At 40.9% G+C, this 22,170-nt stretch overlaps 1 protein-coding gene and 1 non-coding gene across 2 annotated transcripts in view; both read left to right on the forward strand.

The window, feature by feature from the left end:
• The window catches only part of GOLGA2 (golgin A2), a 290,650-nt gene that overhangs the window by 170,824 nt on the left and 97,656 nt on the right, over nucleotides 1–22,170 (forward strand). The window contains exon 22 of the mRNA XM_053695478.1: nucleotides 15,565–15,610. Coding sequence (XP_053551453.1) covers nucleotides 15,565–15,610 — 46 coding nt within the window. The remainder of the gene's footprint in view (nucleotides 1–15,564; nucleotides 15,611–22,170) is intronic.
• LOC128643268 (U1 spliceosomal RNA) lies at nucleotides 11,664–11,829 on the forward strand. Its single transcript, XR_008399793.1, has one exon. It is a non-coding gene; the product is annotated as a U1 spliceosomal RNA (small nuclear RNA).

Below are 22,170 nucleotides of genomic sequence, written 5' to 3' on the forward strand. Positions count from 1 at the left end.
TTTATATTCCCAACCAACAATAATTATTAATGTTATTTATATCAGGGTCCAGTCAGATAATATACACCAAGGGGGAAAAAAACTACCAGCCCTATTAGTTTACAACTTAGTTCCTACAATTCGGGATTAATAGAAAACATACCATAATATTTTTATACTCACCAATTATTTTTGGATTCTTAACATACAAAGTGGCAAATACATATAATATGTTTTGGTTTACATATACCAACTTGCATATACACACAATTACGTGAAACAACTACATTCTTTTTTTTCATACTTCTTTTTTATAACATCTCACATTCATATTCAATATCAGAAATCATCAACAAACATTAGAAACTATTTAGAAACATGAGGCCAACTTCAAATTTGTTCCACATATTTCACTTGCAATGTGGCACACAATTTTGTACCCTAAGAAAAACAACTACAGGAGGGTAACTTTAAATTTGTTCCACATCGAGTTGGTACATTATAATGAACAATTTATTCCTTGACAATTTATTATTATTATTATTTGGAATCATAATACTTTCATTATTGAAGAATATTATATGCAGATCATCTCTATATATATATATCCAAACTACAGTGTACTCACGTCCACAGCCGTGACGTTCGAAATAAAACTAATCCATTAATTTTGGTAACCCAATTTTAGAAACCACTATATTCCTTTTCACATCTAGATAAAGTTTTTTTCTCAGAGTATCCTTGAATTACATCTTAAGGTCCACACAACAGTTTCACATAATACTATACACGAAATAATTTTAAAATCCAATATGTTATGGTTTATGTATATATATATACCAACTAGCATATACACACATTTGTGTGAAACAACTACATTCCTTTTTCACACTCCCTTATATTAACATTTCACATTCATATGTAATATCAAAAATTAGTAACAAATTCTTTTTTTCACACTTCCTTTTATTAACATTTCACATTCATACGTAATATCAAAAATCAGTTACAAATATTAGAAACCATTTAGAAACATTTTGTAAAGATATCGTAATATGTGCTGACACTGGCTTAATTTGCTGATTTGTTAATTAATGCTGATAAGATTCACAGGGTCATTTTGACCATGATAGGTCTCTTTTTTAATACTATGACAACTTCCGTTTTTAATTATCTGTATATAAGGTTGCATTGTATTTGTAAATTTATTCCTTGTTTTTATGCCTGAGGAAAAGACCATTGGTCTAGAAACGCGTAGCAAAAACCTGGTTTGATTAAAAGATTTTAACTTTATCATACGGAAGTTGTCGCTCACAATCATTTACCTTATTTGGAGAGGTATCTTATGTTTATAATCCATTGGAGGCTGCAGTATAGGTGTTGCAGAGACGCGGATTTGCTCTAATCAAGCAACGCTGAAATCCACCTGTTTCCTTTACATCTGAGGCCACCCAGTGTGTTAATTCTCAACGCTGAGACCCACCCGCCTGCATTCCATCCGAGGCCACCCAGTGTGCTAACCACTGAGAGTGTTAGTCTGCCTGATAGCACCGGTCACAGAACGGTGCCGAGCTGTTCGGTAAGCCTTTTTGAATTCCTTGCCTTCTGAATCTGTATCAACAGTATCACGCTATGTGGCGCCCTCTTTCTCACTCTTGATTATGAGATTCGTTGACAACTATTTTCATAATTGATTATTATCGATTATGACGATTAGTTGTTGCAGCTCTACAATATTTTAGAACTCCGTGCTATTTTTCAGAGCTCTGCCTCTTTTTAGGAGAGAACTTTTTTCGTTTTCTGCTTTCAGACAGACAATATCACAACTGTGGCATTTGTCAATCAACAATAGGGACTCGTAGTTCCTTAGCAATTAAGAAGTATCTTGAATACGTTCTTAGATGGAATTCATCTCCTGTCTATTTTTTACGATTTTAGACATTCGGAAGGTGTATTATCTCAGCCGTCAGTCTTTACATTTGGGAGAGTGATGTCTCTATACTGATGTGTCTTCTCCATTTCCCAGGTACCTTTTTGGGTCCAGCTATCCTCAGGTGGAGATAGTGGGTGCATTAGCAGTGTCTTGGTTTTGCAACCTGACTTCATCTTTCCGCCTCTGTTTTTTTCTTCCAGAGGTGATTTCCAAGATTATATTGGAAACAGTGCCATGTGTTTCTGATAGCATCAGCATGGCCTCACAGGTTTGGTATGTGGATCTTGTTCGGATGTCCAGTTGCCATCCTTGGCTGCTTTCTCTTTGGCCAGCCCTCTTGTTTTAGGGGCTATTTTTCCATCAGGATCTCAAATTACTAATTTGATTAGTGTTTAGTCATAGAAGTTTCTCTGACTCCGTTTTTATCGCTATGTTGCCGGCTGATAAGTCTGTTTAAAGGAAGATGTATTATCAGGTTTGGAAAACCTATATTTTATAGTGTTCTTCTCATAAATTCTCTTGGCATTCTTTTAGAATTCCTAGGATTTTTCAGTTTCTTCAGGTTGGTTTGGATAAGTTTGTCTTCAAATTTTTTTTGAAGGGACATAAATCTGATCTTTCTGTTTTATTTCCTAGGAAGATTGTTTAAACTTCCTGATATTTACTGTTTTGTTCTTTTTGGTTTGTATCAAGCCTGCTCATTTATTAATTCTCCTTTTCTCCAACATAGGTGTGTCCGGTCCACGGCGTCATCCTTACTTGTGGGATATTCTCTTCCCCAACAGGAAATGGCAAAGAGCCCAGCAAAGCTGGTCACATGATCCCTCCTAGGCTCCGCCTACCCCAGTCATTCTCTTTGCCGTTGTACAGGCAACATCTCCACGGAGATGGCTTAGAGTTTTTTAGTGTTTAACTGTAGTTTTTCATTATTCAATCAAGAGTTTGTTATTTTCAAATAGTGCTGGTACGTACTATTTACTCAGAAACAGAAAAGAGATGAAGAATTCTGTTTGTATGAGGAAAATGATTTTAGCAACCGTAACTAAAATCCATGGCTGTTCCACACAGGACTGTTGAGAGCAATTAACTTCAGTTGGGGGAACAGTTTGCAGTCCTTTGCTGCTTGAGGTATGACACATTCTAACAAGACGATGTAATGCTGGAAGCTGTCATTTTCCCTATGGGATCCGGTAAGCCATGTTTATTACGATTGTAAATAAGGGCTTCACAAGGGCTTATTTAGACTGTAGACCTTTTTTGGGCTAAATCGATTGATATTAACACTTATTTAGCCTTGAGGAATCATTTATTCTGGGTATTTTGATATAATAATATCGGCAGGCACTGTTTTAGACACCTTATTCTTTAGGGGCTTTCCCAAAGCATAGGCAGAGTCTCATTTTCGCGCCGGTGTTGCGCACTTGTTTTTGAGAGGCATGGCATGCAGTCGCATGTGAGAGTAGCTCTGATACTTATAAAAGACTTCTGAAGGCGTCATTTGGTATCGTATTCCCCTTTGGGTTTGGTTGGGTCTCAGCAAAGCAGATACCAGGGACTGTAAAGGGGTTAAAGCTTAAAACGGCTCCGGTTCCGTTATTTTAAGGGTTAAAGCTTCCAAAATTGGTGTGCAATATTTTCAAGGCTTTAAGACACTGTGGTGAAAGTTTGGTGAATTTTGAACAATTCCTTCATGTTTTTTCGCAATTGCAGTAATAAAGTGTGTTCAGTTTAAAATTTAAAGTGACAGTAACGGTTTTATTTCAAAACGTTTTTTGTTCTTTCTTATCAAGTTTATGCCTGTTTAACATGTCTGAACTACCAGATAGACTGTGTTCTGAATGTGGGGAAGCCAGAATTCCTATTCATTTAAATAAATGTGATTTATGTGATAATGACAATGATGCCCAAGATGATTCCTCAAGTGAGGGGAGTAAGCATGGTACTGCATCATTCCCTCCTTCGTCTACACGAGTCTTGCCCACTCAGGAGGCCCCTAGTACATCTAGCGCGCCAATACTCCTTACTATGCAACAATTAACGGCTGTAATGGATAATTCTGTCAAAAACATTTTAGCCAAAATGAACCCTTGTCAGCGTAAGCGTGGATGCTCTGTTTTAGTTACTGAAGAGCATGACGACGCTGATATTAATATCTCTGAAGGGCCCCTAACCCAATCTGAGGGGGCCAGGGAGGTTTTGTCTGAGGGAGAAATTACTGATTTAGGGAACATTTCTCAGCAGGCTGAATCTGATGTGATTACTTTTAAATTTAAAATGGAACATCTCCGCATTTTGCTTAAGGAGGTATTATCCACTCTGGATGATTGTGAAAATTTGGTCATCCCAGAGAAACTATGTAAAATGGACAAGTTCCTAGAGGTGCCGGGGCTCCCAGAAGCTTTTCCTATACCCAAGCGGGTGGCGGACATTGTTAATAAAGAATGGGAAAGGCCCGGTATTCCTTTCGTCCCTCCCCCCATATTTAAAAAATTGTTTCCTATGGTCGACCCCAGAAAGGACTTATGGCAGTCAGTCCCCAAGGTCGAGGGAGCGGTTTCTACTTTAAACAAACGCACCACTATTCCCATAGAGGATAGTTGTGCTTTCAAAGATCCTATGGATAAAAAATTAGAAGGTTTGCTTAAAAAGATGTTTGTTCAGCAGGGTTACCTTCTACAACCCATTTCATGCATTGTCCCTGTCACTACAGCCGCATATTTCTGGTTTGATGAACTGATTAAGGTGCTCGATAGTGACTCTCCTCCTTATGAGGAGATTATGGACAGAGTCAATGCTCTCAAATTGGCTAATTCTTTCACTCTAGACGCCTCTTTGCAATTGGCTAAGTTAGCGGCTAAGAATTCTGGGTTTGCTATTGTGGCGCGCAGAGCGCTTTGGTTGAAATCTTGGTCGGCTGATGCGTCTTCCAAGAACAAGCTACTAAACATTCCTTTCAAGGGGAAAACGCTGTTTGGTCCTGACTTGAAAGAGATTATCTCTGATATCACTGGGGGTAAGGGCCATGCCCTTCCTCAGGATCGGCCTTTCAAGGCAAAAAATAGACCTAATTTTCGTCCCTTTCGTAAAAACGGACCAGCCCAAGGTGCTACGTCCTCTAAGCAAGAGGGTAATACTTCTCAGGCCAAGCCAGCTTGGAGACCAATGCAAGGCTGGAACAAGGGAAAGCAGGCCAAGAAACCTGCCACTGCTACCAAGACAGCATGAAATATTGGCCCCCGATCCGGGACCGGATCTGGTGGGGGGCAGACTCTCTCTCTTCGCTCAGGCTTGGGCAAGAGATGTTCTGGATCCTTGGGCGCTAGAAATAGTCTCCCAGGGTTATCTTCTGGAATTCAAGGGACTTCCCCCAAGGGGGAGGTTCCACAGGTCTCAGTTGTCTTCAGACCACATAAAAAGACAGGCGTTCTTACATTGTGTAGAAGACCTGTTAAAAATGGGAGTGATTCATCCTGTTCCATTGAGAGAACAAGGGATGGGGTTCTACTCCAATCTGTTCATAGTTCCCAAAAAAGAGGGAACGTTCAGACCAATCCTAGATCTCAAGATCTTAAACAAATTTCTCAAGGTCCCATCGTTCAAGATGGAAACCATTCGAACTATCCTTCCTTCCATCCAGGAAGGTCAATTCATGACCACGGTGGATTTAAAGGATGCGTATCTACATATTCCTATCCACAAGGAACATCATCGGTTCCTAAGGTTTGCATTCCTGGACAAACATTACCAGTTCGTGGCGCTTCCTTTCGGATTAGCCACTGCTCCAAGGATTTTCACAAAGGTACTAGGGTCCCTTCTAGCGGTGCTAAGACCAAGGGGCATTGCAGTAGTACCTTACCTGGACGACATTCTGATTCAAGCGTCGTCCCTCCCTCGAGCAAAGGCTCACACGGACATTGTCCTGGCCTTTCTCAGATCTCACGGCTGGAAAGTGAACGTGGAAAAGAGTTCTCTATCCCCGTCAACAAGGGTTCCCTTCTTGGGAACAATTATAGACTCCTCAGAAATGAGGATTTTTCTAACAGAGGCCAGAAAGACAAAACTTCTGGACTCTTGTCGAATTCTTCATTCCGTTCCTCTTCCTTCCGTAGCTCAGTGCATGGAAGTGATCGGGTTGATGGTAGCGGCAATGGACATAGTTCCTTTTGCGCGCATTCATCTAAGACCATTACAACTGTGCATGCTCAGTCAGTGGAATGGGGACTATACAGACTTGTCTCCAAAGATACAAGTAAATCAGAGGACCAGAGACTCACTCCGTTGGTGGCTGTCCCTGGACAACCTGTCACGAGGGATGACATTCCGCAGACCAGAGTGGGTCATTGTCACGACCGACGCCAGTCTGATGGGCTGGGGCGCGGTCTGGGGATCCCTGAAAGCTCAGGGTCTTTGGTCTCGGGAAGAATCTCTTCTACCGATAAATATTCTGGAACTGAGAGCGATATTCAATGCTCTCAAGGCTTGGCCTCAGCTAGCGAGGACCAAGTTCATACGGTTTCAATCAGACAACATGACGACTGTTGCGTACATCAACCATCAGGGGGGAACAAGGAGTTCCCTAGCGATGGAAGAAGTGACCAAGATTATTCTATGGGCGGAGTCTCACTCCTGCCACCTGTCTGCTATCCACATCCCGGGAGTGGAAAATTGGGAAGCGGATTTTCTGAGTCGTCAGACATTGCATCCGGGGGAGTGGGAACTCCATCCGGAAATCTTTGCCCAAGTCACTCAACTATGGGGCATTCCAGACATGGATCTGATGGCCTCTCGTCAGAACTTCAAAGTTCCTTGCTACGGGTCCAGATCCAGGGATCCCAAGGCGGCTCTAGTGGATGCACTAGTAGCACCTTGGACCTTCAAACTAGCTTATGTGTTCCCGCCGTTTCCTCTCATCCCCAGGCTGGTAGCCAGGATCAATCAGGAGAGGGCGTCGGTGATCTTGATAGCTCCTGCGTGGCCACGCAGGACTTGGTATGCAGATCTGGTGAATATGTCATCGGCTCCACCTTGGAAGCTACCTTTGAGACGAGACCTTCTTGTTCAGGGTCCGTTCGAACATCCGAATCTGGTTTCACTCCAGCTGACTGCTTGGAGATTGAACGCTTGATTTTATCGAAGCGAGGTTTCTCAGATTCTGTTATCGATACTCTTGTTCAGGCCAGAAAGCCTGTAACTAGAAAGATTTACCACAAAATTTGGAAAAAATATATCTGTGGGTGTGAATCTAAAGGATTCCCTTGGGACAAGGTTAAGATTCCTAGGATTCTATCCTTCCTTCAAGAAGGATTGGAAAAAGGATTATCGGCAAGTTCCCTGAAGGGACAGATTTCTGCCTTGTCGGTGTTACTTCACAAAAAACTGGCAGCTGTGCCAGATGTTCAAGCCTTTGTTCAGGCTCTGGTTAGAATCAAGCCTGTTTACAAACCTTTGACTCCTCCTTGGAGTCTCAATTTAGTTCTTTCAGTTCTTCAGGGGGTTCCGTTTGAACCCTTACATTCCGTTGATATTAAGTTATTATCTTGGAAAGTTTTGTTTTTAGTTGCAATTTCTTCTGCTAGAAGAGTTTCAGAATTATCTGCTCTGCAGTGTTCTCCTCCTTATCTGGTGTTCCATGCAGATAAGGTGGTTTTACGTACTAAACCTGGTTTTCTTCCAAAAGTTGTTTCTAACAAAAACATTAACCAGGAGATTATCGTACCTTCTCTGTGTCCGAAACCAGTTTCAAAGAAGGAACGCTTGTTGCACAATTTGGATGTTGTTCGCGCTCTAAAATTCTATTTAGATGCTACAAAGGATTTTAGACAAACATCTTCCTTGTTTGTTGTTTATTCAGGTAAAAGGAGAGGTCAAAAAGCAACTTCTACCTCTCTCTCTTTTTGGATTAAAAGCATCATCAGATTGGCTTACGAGACTGCCGGACGGCAGCCTCCCGAAAGAATCACAGCTCATTCCACTAGGGCTGTGGCTTCCACATGGGCCTTCAAGAACGAGGCTTCTGTTGATCAGATATGTAGGGCAGCGACTTGGTCTTCACTGCACACTTTTACCAAATTTTACAAGTTTGATACTTTTGCTTCTTCTGAGGCTATTTTTGGGAGAAAGGTTTTGCAAGCCGTGGTGCCTTCCATCTAGGTGACCTGATTTGCTCCCTCCCATCATCCGTGTCCTAAAGCTTTGGTATTGGTTCCCACAAGTAAGGATGACGCCGTGGACCGGACACACCTATGTTGGAGAAAACAGAATTTATGTTTACCTGATAAATTTCTTTCTCCAACGGTGTGTCCGGTCCACGGCCCGCCCTGGTTTTTTAATCAGGTCTGATAATTTATTTTCTTTAACTACAGTCACCACGGTACCATATGGTTTCTCCTATGCTATTATTCCTCCTTAACGTCGGTCGAATGACTGGGGTAGGCGGAGCCTAGGAGGGATCATGTGACCAGCTTTGCTGGGCTCTTTGCCATTTCCTGTTGGGGAAGAGAATATCCCACAAGTAAGGATGACGCCGTGGACCGGACACACCGTTGGAGAAAGAAATTTATCAGGTAAACATAAATTCTGTTTTTTGGAGTCTTTATTTGGTTCCAGGATTTTGTAGGCTATTTCTTTTGCGCCTATATTTTCTTTGAAGATGTCTCCTTATCTGATATTTTTATCTAGATAAGTTGTTTTGTGGACTTCTTTTTTTCCTAAGGTTGTGCATTTGAACAACATTTGTGGGGAAATTGTTGTTCCTTCCTTGTTTTCTAATCCTAAAGAGTTATTTGAGAGTTCTTTACATCCTTTGGATGTGGTTAGAGCTTGTAATTCTGTATCGAGGTTATTAGGATTTCAGAAGACTTCAAGTCTATTTGTTGTTTTTCTGGTTTCAAAAAAAGTTTAGAAAGCCTCTGCCATTTCTTTTGCATCCTCGTTAAAGCTTTAGTTTTTCAAAGCTTATTTGGAGGCTGGGTAGGCTCCGCCTCAGAGATTTACAGCTCATTCTGCTAAATTAAGTCGCCATTTCTTAGGGTTTTTCAGAGTGAAGCTTAAGATGATCAAATTTGCAAAGCAGTATTTTTTTCTTATTTGCATTCTTTAGTTTTTACCATTTTAATGCTTACCTGATAAATTCATTTCTTTCATATTGGCAAGAGCCCATGAGACCCACCCTTTTTATGGTGGTTATGATTTTTTTTGTATAAAAGCACAATTCTATTTCCAGTTCCTCTTTTTGTATGCTTTTCTACTCATTTTATCACCCCACTACTTGACTATTCGTTAAACTGAATTGTGGGTGTGGTGAGGGGTGTATTTATAGGCATTTGGGAAACTTTGCCCCCTCCTGGTAGGATTGTATATCCCATACGTCACTAGCTCATGGACTCTTGCTAATATGAAAGAAATGAATTTATCAGGTAAGTTCTTACATAAATTATGTTTTTTCAGCTATCTTATACAGGGAGTGCAGAATTATTAGGCAAGTTGTATTTTTGAGGATTAATTTTATTATTGAACAACAACCATGTTCTCAATGAACCCAAAAAACTCATTAATATCAAAGCTGAATAGTTTTGGAAGTAGTTTTTAGTTTGTTTTTAGTTATAGCTATTTTAGGGGGATATCTGTGTGTGCAGGTGACTATTACTGTGCATAATTATTAGGCAACTTAACAAAAAACAAATATATACCCATTTCAATTATTTATTTTTACCAGTGAAACCAATATAACATCTCAACATTCACAAATATACATTTCTGACATTCAAAAACAAAACAAAAACAAATCAGTGACCAATATAGCCACCTTTCTTTGCAAGGACACTCAAAAGCCTGCCATCCATGGATTCTGTCAGTGTTTTGATCTGTTCACCATCAACATTGCGTGCAGCAGCAACCACATTCTCCCAGATACTGTTCAGAGAGGTGTACTGTTTTCCCTCCTTGTAAATCTCACATTTGATGATGGACCACAGGTTCTCAATGGGGTTCAGATCAGGTGAACAAGGAGGCCATGTCATTAGATTTTCTTCTTTTATACCCTTTCTTGCCAGCCACGCTGTGGAGTACTTGGACGCGTGTGATGGAGCATTGTCCTGCATGAAAATCATGTTTTTCTTGAAGGATGCAGACTTCTTCCTGTACCACTGCTTGAAGAAGGTGTCTTCTAGAAACTGGCAGTAGGACTGGGAGTTGAGCTTGACTCCATCCTCAACCCGAAAAGGCCCCACAAGCTCATCTTTGATGATACCAGCCCAAACCAGTACTCCACCTCCACCTTGCTGACGTCTGAGTCGGACTGGAGCTCTCTGCCCTTTACCAATCCAGCCACGGGCCCATCCATCTGGCCCATCAAGACTCACTCTCATTTCATCAGTCCATAAAACCTTAGAAAATCAGTCTTGAGATATTTCTTGGCCCAGTCTTGACGTTTCAGCTTGTGTGTCTTGTTCAGTGGTGGTCGTCTTTCAGCCTTTCTTACCTTGGCCATGTCTCTGAGTATTGCACACCTTGTGCTTTTGGGCACTCCAGTGATGTTGCAGCTCTGAAATATGGCCAAACTGGTGGCAAGTGGCATCTTGGCAGCTGCACGCTTGACTTTTCTCAGTTCATGGGCAGTTATTTTGCGCCTTGGTTTTTCCACACGCTTCTTGGGACCCTGTTGACTATTTTGAATGAAACGCTTGATTGTTCGATGATCACGCTTCAGAAGCTTTGCAATTTTAAGAGTGCTGCATCCCTCTGCAAGATATCTCACTATTTTTGACTTTTCTGAGCCTGTCAAGTCCTTCTTTTGACCCATTTTGCCAAAGGAAAGGAAGTTGCCTAATAATTATGCACACCTGATATAGGGTGTTGATGTCATTAGACCACACCCCTTCTCATTACAGAGATGCACATCACCTAATATGCTTAATTGGTAGTAGGCTTTCGAGCCTATACAGCTTGGAGTAAGACAACATGCATAAAGAGGATGATGTGGTCAAAATACTCATTTGCCTAATAATTCTGCACTCCCTGTATTCATTTTTCTTTTTATATTCATTTTGTGTCCCCTCTATTTGGGGAGTGATCTTTATGTAAGCATTCCTGCTGTCCCAAGCCACTCTGGTGGGATCTAATACTGAACCTTCTCTGTGGGGTTTAGGGTTTACTCCTAGTTTGGGGTTTTATATAAGCAAGGGAGTTAAATTTAATTTCTCCTTTACAGAACATTTTCCATGTTCAGAGAATCTGTTCTTCAGTTATTCCTTGATATATGGCGACATCTTGTGGTGCTTTGCTGTTATTACATCGGTTCTTAATCTTCAATTCCTGAAGTGATTTTGTTTGTCCAATATTATATTGTTTAAGTGTTCTTAGGACACTAATTGGTTTAGGTTTCCTATTCTATTATGGAATATATGAAAAGATTTCAGTTTTTTTTCCCTTCTCAGGGAAGAGATTTCTATTATTTGTGACTTGTATTTTTCTTGTACCGTACCTAATTCTTAGTGTTGAACATTACATTTATTTTGGATCTTTTCCTTTTTGTTTCTCATATCGCAGAATATAAGATATCATTTTATTTATAATTATATATTTTTAATCTGTCTCTTGTTGAGGAGATTTTTTTTCTTATGTCCGTGACATTTTGTACGATCCTAGGACGGATGTTTCTTTTTCCCTTAAAAAGAAAGTCTTTTGACCCACTTTAAATCTCTAAACAGGCCAATGTAACCTTGTGGTTAGCCTCGTGGCTTTGCAACTCAATTTACTTTCCTGGCAAGGGAGTCTTAGCTATGATTACTCAGGTGGCTCTCCAGGGCGAGGCTGGTTCATTGCACTACGAGTCTGCTGACCTCTGCGTTTTCCCCTCATGTGGGAAACTTGTCTGCACAATTTATGGTAGTGGGGCACTGTGTGCGCGTTTTCCCCTGAAAGCTTATCCAACTGCTACCCCTGGATGTCCCTTTAAGAAGGTACTATTCTATTCTCCTTTTAGTCAAGGAACATTTCCAGTTTCTGCGGTTTGCCTTCTTAGGACAAACCCTTCCAATTTTGTAGCCTTTCCTTTTGGTTCGGTCACTGACCCTCAAATCTCTTTGTGGGTTCTAGGGACTCTTCTGACAGTGGTCAGATTTCAAAATGTTTTGGTGGTTTAGTACCCAGTCGATATCTTGGTTGAGGCGCCATCTTTTTATTTAGCAAGATCTATGCAGATTTCTGTTGTCGATTCTCCGCTTCCTTAGGGTGGATGATGAATCTGGAATAGTCTTTGGTGCCAAATCCAGGGTGTTTTTTTTTGACTGAGTCAGATAATCCAAGCTGCTTGTTGATTGACTTTCTCTTCTGTCCTCTGTCCATCCATCAGTGGCTCAGTGTATGGAAACAGTGGTCTAATAGTTGCTTCCATGGACATTTTTCCTTTTGATAGTCTCCATCTGAGACTTTTACAGTTATGCATGCTCAGACAATGGAACAGAGACCTCTGTCTACCGCCACATTGCACTGAATGCTCCCAATCCTGTCTGATCACGAAAGTTAAGCAGGGCCATGCCTGGTCAGTACCTGGATGGAAGACCGCCTGGGATCTACGGGTGCGGTAGGTTTATACATTTTTTTTCCGCAGAGGATAGCTCTGAATCCTTATCAAGAGAATCTCTATCTTGGTGGTTTTTGCAGGACCATCTGTCTCAGGGTACATGCTTCCTGATACCATCCTGGGTGATGTGACCTCAGATGCTAGCCTGTAGGGCTGGAGACCAGTTTGGGGTTCTTAAAAGGCTCAGGCTTTGGACTTGTGAGTAGTCTTCTCTTCTCATTTCTTCATAGAGTTTAGAGCAATCTGAATACTCTGTCAACCTGATCTCTACTAAGTTTGGTCTGGTTTTTCAGATCCAATTGGTCATCTTCTCCTCTGCATATATCTACCACCTAGATGACTCTCATTCTTCAGTGGGCGGTGTCTCACAATTTTTTCCTCTTTGCCAGGCTCCTCCCAGGGGTGGACAACTGGGAAGAGGATTTTCTGAGTGGGCTGACTCTTTTTTTTTTCCCGAGGAGTGGGCACTCCTCCTGGTATTGTTCACTATGATATCACTCAGGTAGGGGCTTCCAAAGTTGAATTTGATGGCGTCGCACCTAAATGCCAAGCTTCCAGGGTACGGCTCAAGATCAAGAGTTCCTCAAGCCAATTTGATCAAATCGCTCTGGCGGGAGCAGTTGGATATTCAGTCTTGCATTCATGGTTTCTCCGTGATCTCCTCCTTCGAGTCATTGATTCTAATAGCTTCTGTTTGGCCTTGCAGGATCTGGTTTGCGGATATGGTGAGGATGTCATCTCTTCTCCCTTGGAGTTTGTTTTCGAGGAAGGACCTTCTTCTTCATGGTCCCTTCCTCCACCCAAATCTAGATTTTCTGAATCTGACTGCTTGGAGATCTTAGTCTTGACTAAGCGTGGGTTTTCTGAGAAGGCTCATTTGATAGCATGCTTCAGGCTCGTTAACCTTGCAAGATTTACAATAAGGTATGGCATATATGCCTTTCTTATCGTAGAGAGGTTTTTCTTGGAGCAGGGTGAGGGTTTCTCGTATTTTGTATTTTCTTCAGGATGGCTTGGATAAAGGTTTATCAGTCAGTTCTCTGTAGGGTCAGAGTTCTGTCCTATCTATTTTTTTTGCTCAAACGTCTAGCAGATTTACCAAGATGTTCAATCTTTTGGGCAGGCCGGTGTTTAATCCTTATTCTTGTGTCTTAAAAGTTCTGCAGCAGGCTCCATTTGAGCCTATGCATACAGTTGATTTTTAATTGTTATCTTGGAGAGTTTTATTTATTCTTGCTATTTTTTCTGCTCGCAGAGTTTCCGAGTTTTCGGCTCTGCGGTGCGATTCATCTTACCTTATTTTTCATGCGGACAAGGTTGTCCTTCGTTCTAGTTGCGATTTCTTCCCAAGGTAGTGTAGGATCGTTACATCAATTAAGAATGTTCCTTTGTTTTGTATTTTCCTTCTTCTCAGAAGGAACGCTTGTTGCATAATCTGGATGTTGTGCGTGCTCTATAATCCTATATACAAGCATCTATAGATTTTTGGCAATCTACTGCTCTATTCGCTCTCTTCTCTGGTAAGCGTAGGAGTCAGAAGGCCTCTTCTTCTCTTTCTTTCTAGTTGAGAAGTATTCTCTGGTTAGCTTATGAGACAGCTGGACAACAGCCTCATGAGAGAATTTGGCTCATTCCATTAGGGCTGTCTCTTCTTCCTGGGCTTTCAAAAATGATGCTTCTGTGGAACATATCTGCAAGGCGGCTGCTTGGTCCTCGTTGCATACCTTTTCCAAATTCTACAAATTTGATATTTTTGCCTCGTCTGAGGTGGTGCATTCTGTTTAGGTCCGCCTGTCTTGTTCTCCCTACCTTCCATTCTGTGTCTTCTTGCTTAGGTATTGGTTACCACTAGTAATTGAATGGATTTGTGGACTCTCCATGCCATTGGAAAGAAAACAAAATGTATGCTTACCTGATAAATTCTTTTCTTTCCTGGCATGGAGAGTCCACGACCTGCCCTTAATTTATTTTAAGATGGCTTTGGTCAATGTAAAGACACCTCTATACTCTTGTGTCATCTTCTCCTTCCATATTCCTTTGTCTGAATGACGGGGAGTTTATGGGAAGTGGGAGTGATACAGCTTTGCTGGAGTATTCTTTGCCTCCACCTGGTGGCCAGGAGTTGAATTCCCACTAGTAATTGAATGGATTTGTGGACTCTCCATGCCAGGAAAGAAAATAATTTATCAGGTAAGCATACATTTTATCATCTTGAGTCACTATATGTACCTTTTATACTGTGCAGTCGCTCATATAAACATTCTGTTACTTTTATCATCACTATCAGATTTCACTTCCTCTTTATAATATCTTTTGTCACTATATGTGCCTTATACTGTGCAGTCGCCCCTATAAACGTTCTGTTACCTTTATCGTCCCTATCAGATATGTCACTTCCTCTTTATAATCATCTATTGTCACTATGTGTACCTAATAATGTGCAGTCTCTCCTATAAACGTTCTGTTACCTTATTCGTCACTATCAGATATGTCACTTCCTCTTTATATCGTCTTGTGTCACTATATGTACCTAATACTGTGCAGTCGTTCCTATAACGGTTCTGTTACCTTTATCGTCTCTATCAGATTTCCCTTCCTCTTTATAATATATTTTGTTCCCTGAAGACTTTTCTGTTCAGGGAAGCTTACCACCCAACTCAATAATACATTAATTTCACCTACCTAACATTTCCCTCATCTAACTCTGTATTAACATCTTTCTCAATCTTGCAGTCCTCACCTCCTGTTTCTTAACCTAATACCCTTCTAGATTGTAAGTTCCCACGGGAACAGGGCCCTCAATCCCTCCTGTATGTGTTTTGTAAATTTTGTCCTGTCTCTTACAAGTCTTATATTGTTTTATTTAAATTAATTGTATCCATGGACAGTGCTGCGGAATATGTTGGCGCTTCATAAATAAAGTATAATAATAAAATAATCTTGTGTCACTATTTGTACCTTATACTGTGCAGTTGCTCCTATAAACGTTCTGTTACCTTTATTGTCACTATCAGATATGTCACTTCCTCTTTATATCATAAAAAAAATCTTTTTTTAATGTTTTTTGCAGGAGGGGCAACAGAGGTCGCATGCCGTTCGATCATATAATGCTGCAGGTGAGCTAAAGTGTGCATGTTGTTATGATACAAAGAATAAAGTGTTTTACAGTAGCACATACAAACATTTACATATAAATCAACCTGTAATAACAAAATGTTTCTGGTGCCTTTCTATATATTTACGTACCTGCAGAGTGGTATGAGTTTCAGAACAGAATAATACCATGTTGTCTGCAGTTTTTTCATTCTTTATTTTCACGCACTAGTCTGATTCTGACCTGCTACTGGAGTAGATGTCTTGCCACTGCGTTTTTGTTAGTAAAATGTACATTGTTTAGTCATTTATATGATAACGACTATTGAGCCCAATTATCAACAGATAAGAAGCAAAGTTATGCTTGCTTTGCCCAGATTGCATTAAATTTAGTTAAATTACATGAAAAGAGAGCAAAATAAATAATGAGTTTTATTGTGCATAATTATATGTTATATTACTGTCTAGTGTTACTGTTCCTTTAATCCCTACACTACACAGGATACCGTGTTAGTATATATACTCTCAATGACTATGTAATATAAATACGTCCTGCTTGCTAATTTCCATCTAAAGGGGAGGAGAGTCCACTGCTTCATTCATCACTTGTGGGAAATAAGAACCTGGCCACCAGGAGGAGGCAAAGACACCCCAGCCAAAGGCTTAAATACTCCTCCCACTCCCCTCATTCCCCAGTAATTCTTTGCCTTTCGTCACAGGAGGTTGGCAGAGAAGTGTCGGAAGATTCGGATTAGTCTCTTATGGAGGGTAGTACTGTTCGCAATGGGACTGGAGTTTTAAGTAGTCCTGTTAGCCTCTGTGAGAGCATGGGTGAAAGTTAGAGTCCGGATATGCCGGGGGAGTTCTACTGCGAAACCATCACGACTCATATTAACAGCTCCGTAAGCAATCGGCGTTGACGAGTTTCGCTGCCTGCTTTTCTTCTCTCAAGTCCACGTCAGGAGCGACGCTACTAACCTGTCACACTTGAAAGGCCGTTTTCCTGTTCCACAGCTTTGATTCTGGTAAGATTGTTTCATTATATATGTATGTGATAACGTAAGAAGACGGGGTCACAGTGTGACTCCTTTTATCTGTATAGAATCTAGGGTAATACCCTCGGAAGGGGGTTATGGAACAGGGGGGATTTTATTATGCATAATATTGTTTATTGTGTTTCTGCTGCACTTATGTGAGATGAGGCTCTGTCAGTGTAGAACAGTTAGAGAGAGATTGAGGCGTTTTTTTTTTTTTTTGGCGCATCTGTCTGAGTGCAGGGGCGGTCCTGCATGGCACTCCATGTGACCGGGTGTGGCCTCTGTAACTTCCTCTTTCTCGACCTGCGTTCGGAGAGGAAAGCTGCTTCTTGTAGTCTGGGTCATAGGAGGTGGTGAGTGCCCCGGCCATTGGGATATAAAGCTGCCATTTAATAAATGTATCACGTCCGTAATAAAGGCGCAAGCTATGGAGGACTCTGATATGTTAGAGGATACTCCCTCTTTATCTAAACCTATTAACTGTGTATACTGTGAGGAGGTTCCTGTCGAACCGCCGACACAACTCTGTTCCACATGCTTTGACAATATTGCTATATCGAAGAAGACTAAGGTACTTAGTACGACTGAGCCGTCCACCTCTGAGGGTTCTCCGCCCGCAAGGTGCGTTCCCTACAATCATCTTCAATTACACATGTAGTTCCCTAGGGCACTACTAATCCTCCCGCGGGAGGAGCCCTTTGGCTTCCAGACTTCGCCGATCAGTTGCAGACAGCGGTTTCTGCGGCCATAAATGCGATGCCTCGGCCTACTAAGCGCAAGCGGAAGGTACGGCACTGCTATACGTCTCACGGGTCTTCAACTCCGCTGGATTTCAAAGACAGATTATCTGCTGAGGAGGACAACTTCGACTTTCTTTCATGTAATTAGCAAGAGTCCATGAGCTAGTGACGTATGGGATATACATTCCTACCAGGAGGGGCAAAGTTTCCCAAACCTCAAAATGCCTATAAATACACCCCTCACCACACCCACAAATCAGTTTTACAAACTTTGCCTCCTATGGAGGTGGTGAAGTAAGTTTGTGCTAGATTCTACGTTGATATGCGCTCCGCAGCAGGTTGGAGCCCGGTTTTCCTCTCAGCGTGCAGTGAATGTCAGAGGGATGTGAGGAGAGTATTGCCTATTTGAATTCAATGATCTCCTTCTACGGGGTCTATTTCATAGGTTCTCTGTTATCGGTCGTAGAGATTTATCTCTTACCTCCCTTTTCAGATCGACGATATACTCTTATATATACCATTACCTTTACTGATTTTCGTTTCAGTACTGGTTTGGCTTTCTACAACATGTAGACGAGTGTCCTGGGGTAAGTAAGTCTTATTTTCTGTGACACTCTAAGCTATGGTTGGGCACTTTTTTATAAAGTTCTAAATATATGTATTCAAACATTTATTTGCCTTGACTCAGGATGTTCAACGTTCCTTATTTCAGACAGTCAGTTTCATATTTGGGATAATGCATATGAATAAATCATTTTTTTCTTACCTTAAAAATTTGACTTTTTTCCCTGTGGGCTGTTAGGCTTGCGGGGGCTGAAAATGCTTCATTTTATTGCGTCATTCTTGGCGCGGACTTTTTTGGCGCAAAATTTTTTTCTGTTTCCGGCGTCATACGTGTCGCCGGAAGTTGCTTCATTTTTGACAATTTTTTGCGCCAAAAGTGTTGGCGTTCTGGATGTGGCGTCATTTTTGGCGCCAAAAGCATTTAGGCGCCAAATAATGTGGGCGTCTTTTTTGGCGCTGAAAAAATATGGGCGTCACTTTTGTCTCCACATTATTTAAGTCTCATTATTTATTGCTTCTGGTTGCTAGAAGCTTGTTCACTGGCATTTTTTCCCATTCCTGAAACTGTCATTTAAGGAATTTGATCAATTTTGCTTTATATGTTATTTTTTCTATTACATATTGCAAGATGTCCCACGTTGACACTGAGTCAGAAGATACTTCTGGAAAATCGCTGCCTGGTGCTGGATCTACCAAAGCTAAGTGTATCTGCTGTAAACTTATGGTATCTGTTCCTCCAGCTGTTGTTTGTACTGTTTGTCATGACAAACTTGTTAATGCAGATAATATTTCCTTTACTACTGTTACATTACCTGTTGCTGTTCCGTCAACATCTAATACTCAGAGTGTTCCTGATAACATAAGAGATTTTGTTTCTAAATCCATTAAGAAGGCTATGTCTGTTATTCCTCCTTCTAGTAAATGTAAAAAGTCTTTTAAAACTTCTCATTTTTCAGATGAATTTTTAAATGAACATCATCATTCTGATTCTGATAATGGTTCTTCTGGTTCAGAGGATTCTGTCTCAGAGGTTGATGCTGATAAATCTTCATATTTATTTAAAATGGAATTTATTCGTTCTTTACTTAAAGAAGTACTAATTGCTTTCGAAATTGAGGATTCTGGTCCTCTTGATACTAATTCTAAACGTTTAGATAAGGTCTTTAAATCTCCTGTGGTTATTCCAGAAGTTTTTCCTGTCCCTGATGCTATTTCTGAAGTAATTTCCAGGGAATGGAATAATTTGGGTAATTCATTTACTCCTTCTAAACGTTTTAAGCAATTATATCCTGTGCCATCTGACAGATTAGAGTTTTGGGACAAAATCCCTAAGGTTGATGGGGCTGCCTCTACTCTTGCTAAGCGTACTACTATTCCTACGGCAGATGGTACTTCCTTTAAGGATCCTTTAGATAGGAAGATTGAATCCTTTCTAAGAAAAGCTTACTTGTGTTCAGGTAATCTTCTTAGACCTGCTATATCTTTAGCGGATGTTGCTGCAGCTTCAACTTTTTGGTTAGAAGCTTTAGCGCAACAAGTAACAGATCATAATTCTCATAGCATTATTAATCTTCTTCAACATGCTAATAATTTTATTTGTGATGCCATCTTTGATATCATTAGAGTTGATGTCAGGTATATGTCTCTAGCTATTTTAGCTAGAAGAGCTTTATGGCTTAAAACTTGGAATGCTGATATGTCTTCTAAGTCTACTCTGCTTTCCCTTTCTTTCCAGGGTAATAAATTATTTGGTTCTCAGTTGGATTCTATTATCTCAACTGTTACTGGAGGGAAAGGAACTTTTTTACCACAGGATAAAAAATCTAAAGGTAAATTTAGGTCTAATAATCGTTTTCGTTCCTTTCGTCACAACAAGGAACAAAAGATTGATCCTTCATCCTCAGGAGCGGTATCAGTTTGGAAACCATCTCCAGTCTGGAATAAATCTAAGCCTTTTAGAAAACCAAAGCCAGCTCCTAAGTCCACATGAAGGTGCGGCCCTCATTCCAGCTCAGCTGGTAGGGGGCAGATTACGTTTTTTCAAGGAAATTTGGATCAATTCCGTTCACAATCTTTGGATTCAGAACATTGTTTCAGAAGGGTACAGAATTGGCTTCAAGATAAGGCCTCCTGCAAAGAGATTTTTTCTTTCCCGTGTCCCAGTAAACCCAGCGAAGGCTCAAGCATTTCTGAAATGTGTTTCAGATCTAGAGTTGGCTGGAGTAATTATGCCAGTTCCAGTTCTGGAACAGGGGCTGGGGTTTTATTCAAATCTCTTCATTGTACCAAAGAAGGAGAATTCCTTCAGACCAGTTCTGGATCTAAAAATATTGAATCGTTATGTAAGGATACCAACATTCAAAATGGTAACTGTAAGGACTATCCTGCCTTTTGTTCAGCAAGGGCATTATATGTCTACAATAGATTTACAGGATGCATATCTGCATATTCCGATTCATCCAGATCACTATCAGTTTCTGAGATTCTCTTTCCTAGACAAGCATTACCAGTTTGTGGCTCTACCGTTTGGCCTAGCAACAGCTCCAAGAATTTTTACAAAGGTTCTCGGTGCCCTTCTGTCTGTAATCAGAGAACAGGGTATTGTGGTATTTCCTTATTTGGACGATATCTTGGTAGTTGCTCAGTCTTCACATTTAGCAGTATCTCATACGAATCGACTTGTGTTGTTTCTTCAAGATCATGGTTGGAGGATCAATTTACCAAAAAGTTAATTGATTCCTCAGACAAGGGTAGCCTTTTTAGGTTTCCAGATAGATTCAGTGTCTATGACTCTGTCTTTGACAGACAAGAGACGTCTAAAATTGATTTCAGCTTGTCGAAACCTTCAGTCACAATCATTCCCTTCGGTAGCCTTATGCATGGAAATTCTAGGTCTTATGACTGCTGCATCGGACGCGATCCCCTTTGCTCGTTTTCACATGCGACCTCTTCAGCTCTGTATGCTGAACCAGTGGTGCAGGGATTACACAAAGATATCTCAATTAATATCTTTAAAACCGATTGTACGACACTCTCTGTCGTGGTGGACAGATCACCATCGTTTAGTTCAGGGGGCTTCTTTTGTTCTTCCGACCTGGACTGTAATTTCAACAGATGCAAGTCTTACAGGTTGGGGTGCTGTGTGGGGGTCTCTGACAGCACAAGGGGTTTGGGAATCTCAGGAGGTGAGATTACCGATCAATATTTTGGAACTCCGTGCAATTTTCAGAGCTCTTCAGTCATGGCCTCTTCTAAAGAGAGAATCGTTCATTTGTTTTCAGACAGACAATGTCACAACTATGGCATATATCAATCATCAAGGAGGGACTCACAGTCCTCTGGCTATGAAAGAAGTATCTCGAATTCTGGTATGGGCGGAATCCAGCTCCTGTCTAGTTTCTGTGGTTCATATCCCAGGTATAGACAATTGGGAAGCGGATTATCTCAGTCGCCAAACGTTACATCCGGGCGAATGGTCTCTTCACCCAGAGGTATTTCTTCAGATTGTTCAAATGTGGGGACTTCCAGAAATAGATCTGATGGCCTCTCATCTAAACAAGAAACTTCTCAGGCATCTGTCCAGATCCAGGGATCCTCAAGCGGAAGCAGTGGATGCATTGTCACTTCCTTGGAAGTATCATCCTGCCTATATCTTTCCGCCTCTAGTTCTTCTTCCAAGAGTAATCTCCAAGATTCTGAAGGAATGCTCGTTTGTTCTGCTGGTAGCTCCAGCATGGCCTCACAGGTTTTGGTATGCGGATCTTGCCCGGATGGCCTCTTGCCAACCGTGGACTCTTCCGTTAAGACCAGACCTTCTGTCGCAAGGTCCTTTTTTCCATCAGGATCTCAAATCCTTAAATTTAAAGGTATGGAGATTGAACGCTTGATTCTTAGTCAAAGAGGTTTCTCTGACTCTGTGATTAATACTATGTTACAGGCTCGTAAATCCGTATCTAGGGAGATATATTATAGAGTCTGGAAGACTTATATTTCTTGGTGTCTTTCTCATCATTTTTCCTGGCATTCTTTTAGAATTCCGAGAATTTTACAGTTTCTTCAGGATGGTTTGGATAAAGGTTTGTCTGCAAGTTCCTTGAAAGGACAAATCTCTGCTCTTTCTCTGCTCTTTCTGTTCTTTTTCACAGAAAGATTGCTAATCTTCCTGATATTCATTGTTTTGTACAAGCTTTGGTTCGTATAAAACCTGTCATTAAGTCAATTTCTCCTCCTTGGAGTTTGAAT

This window comes from Bombina bombina, chromosome 12 (genome assembly GCF_027579735.1).
Source record: "Bombina bombina isolate aBomBom1 chromosome 12, aBomBom1.pri, whole genome shotgun sequence".
NCBI lineage: Eukaryota > Metazoa > Chordata > Amphibia > Anura > Bombinatoridae > Bombina > Bombina bombina.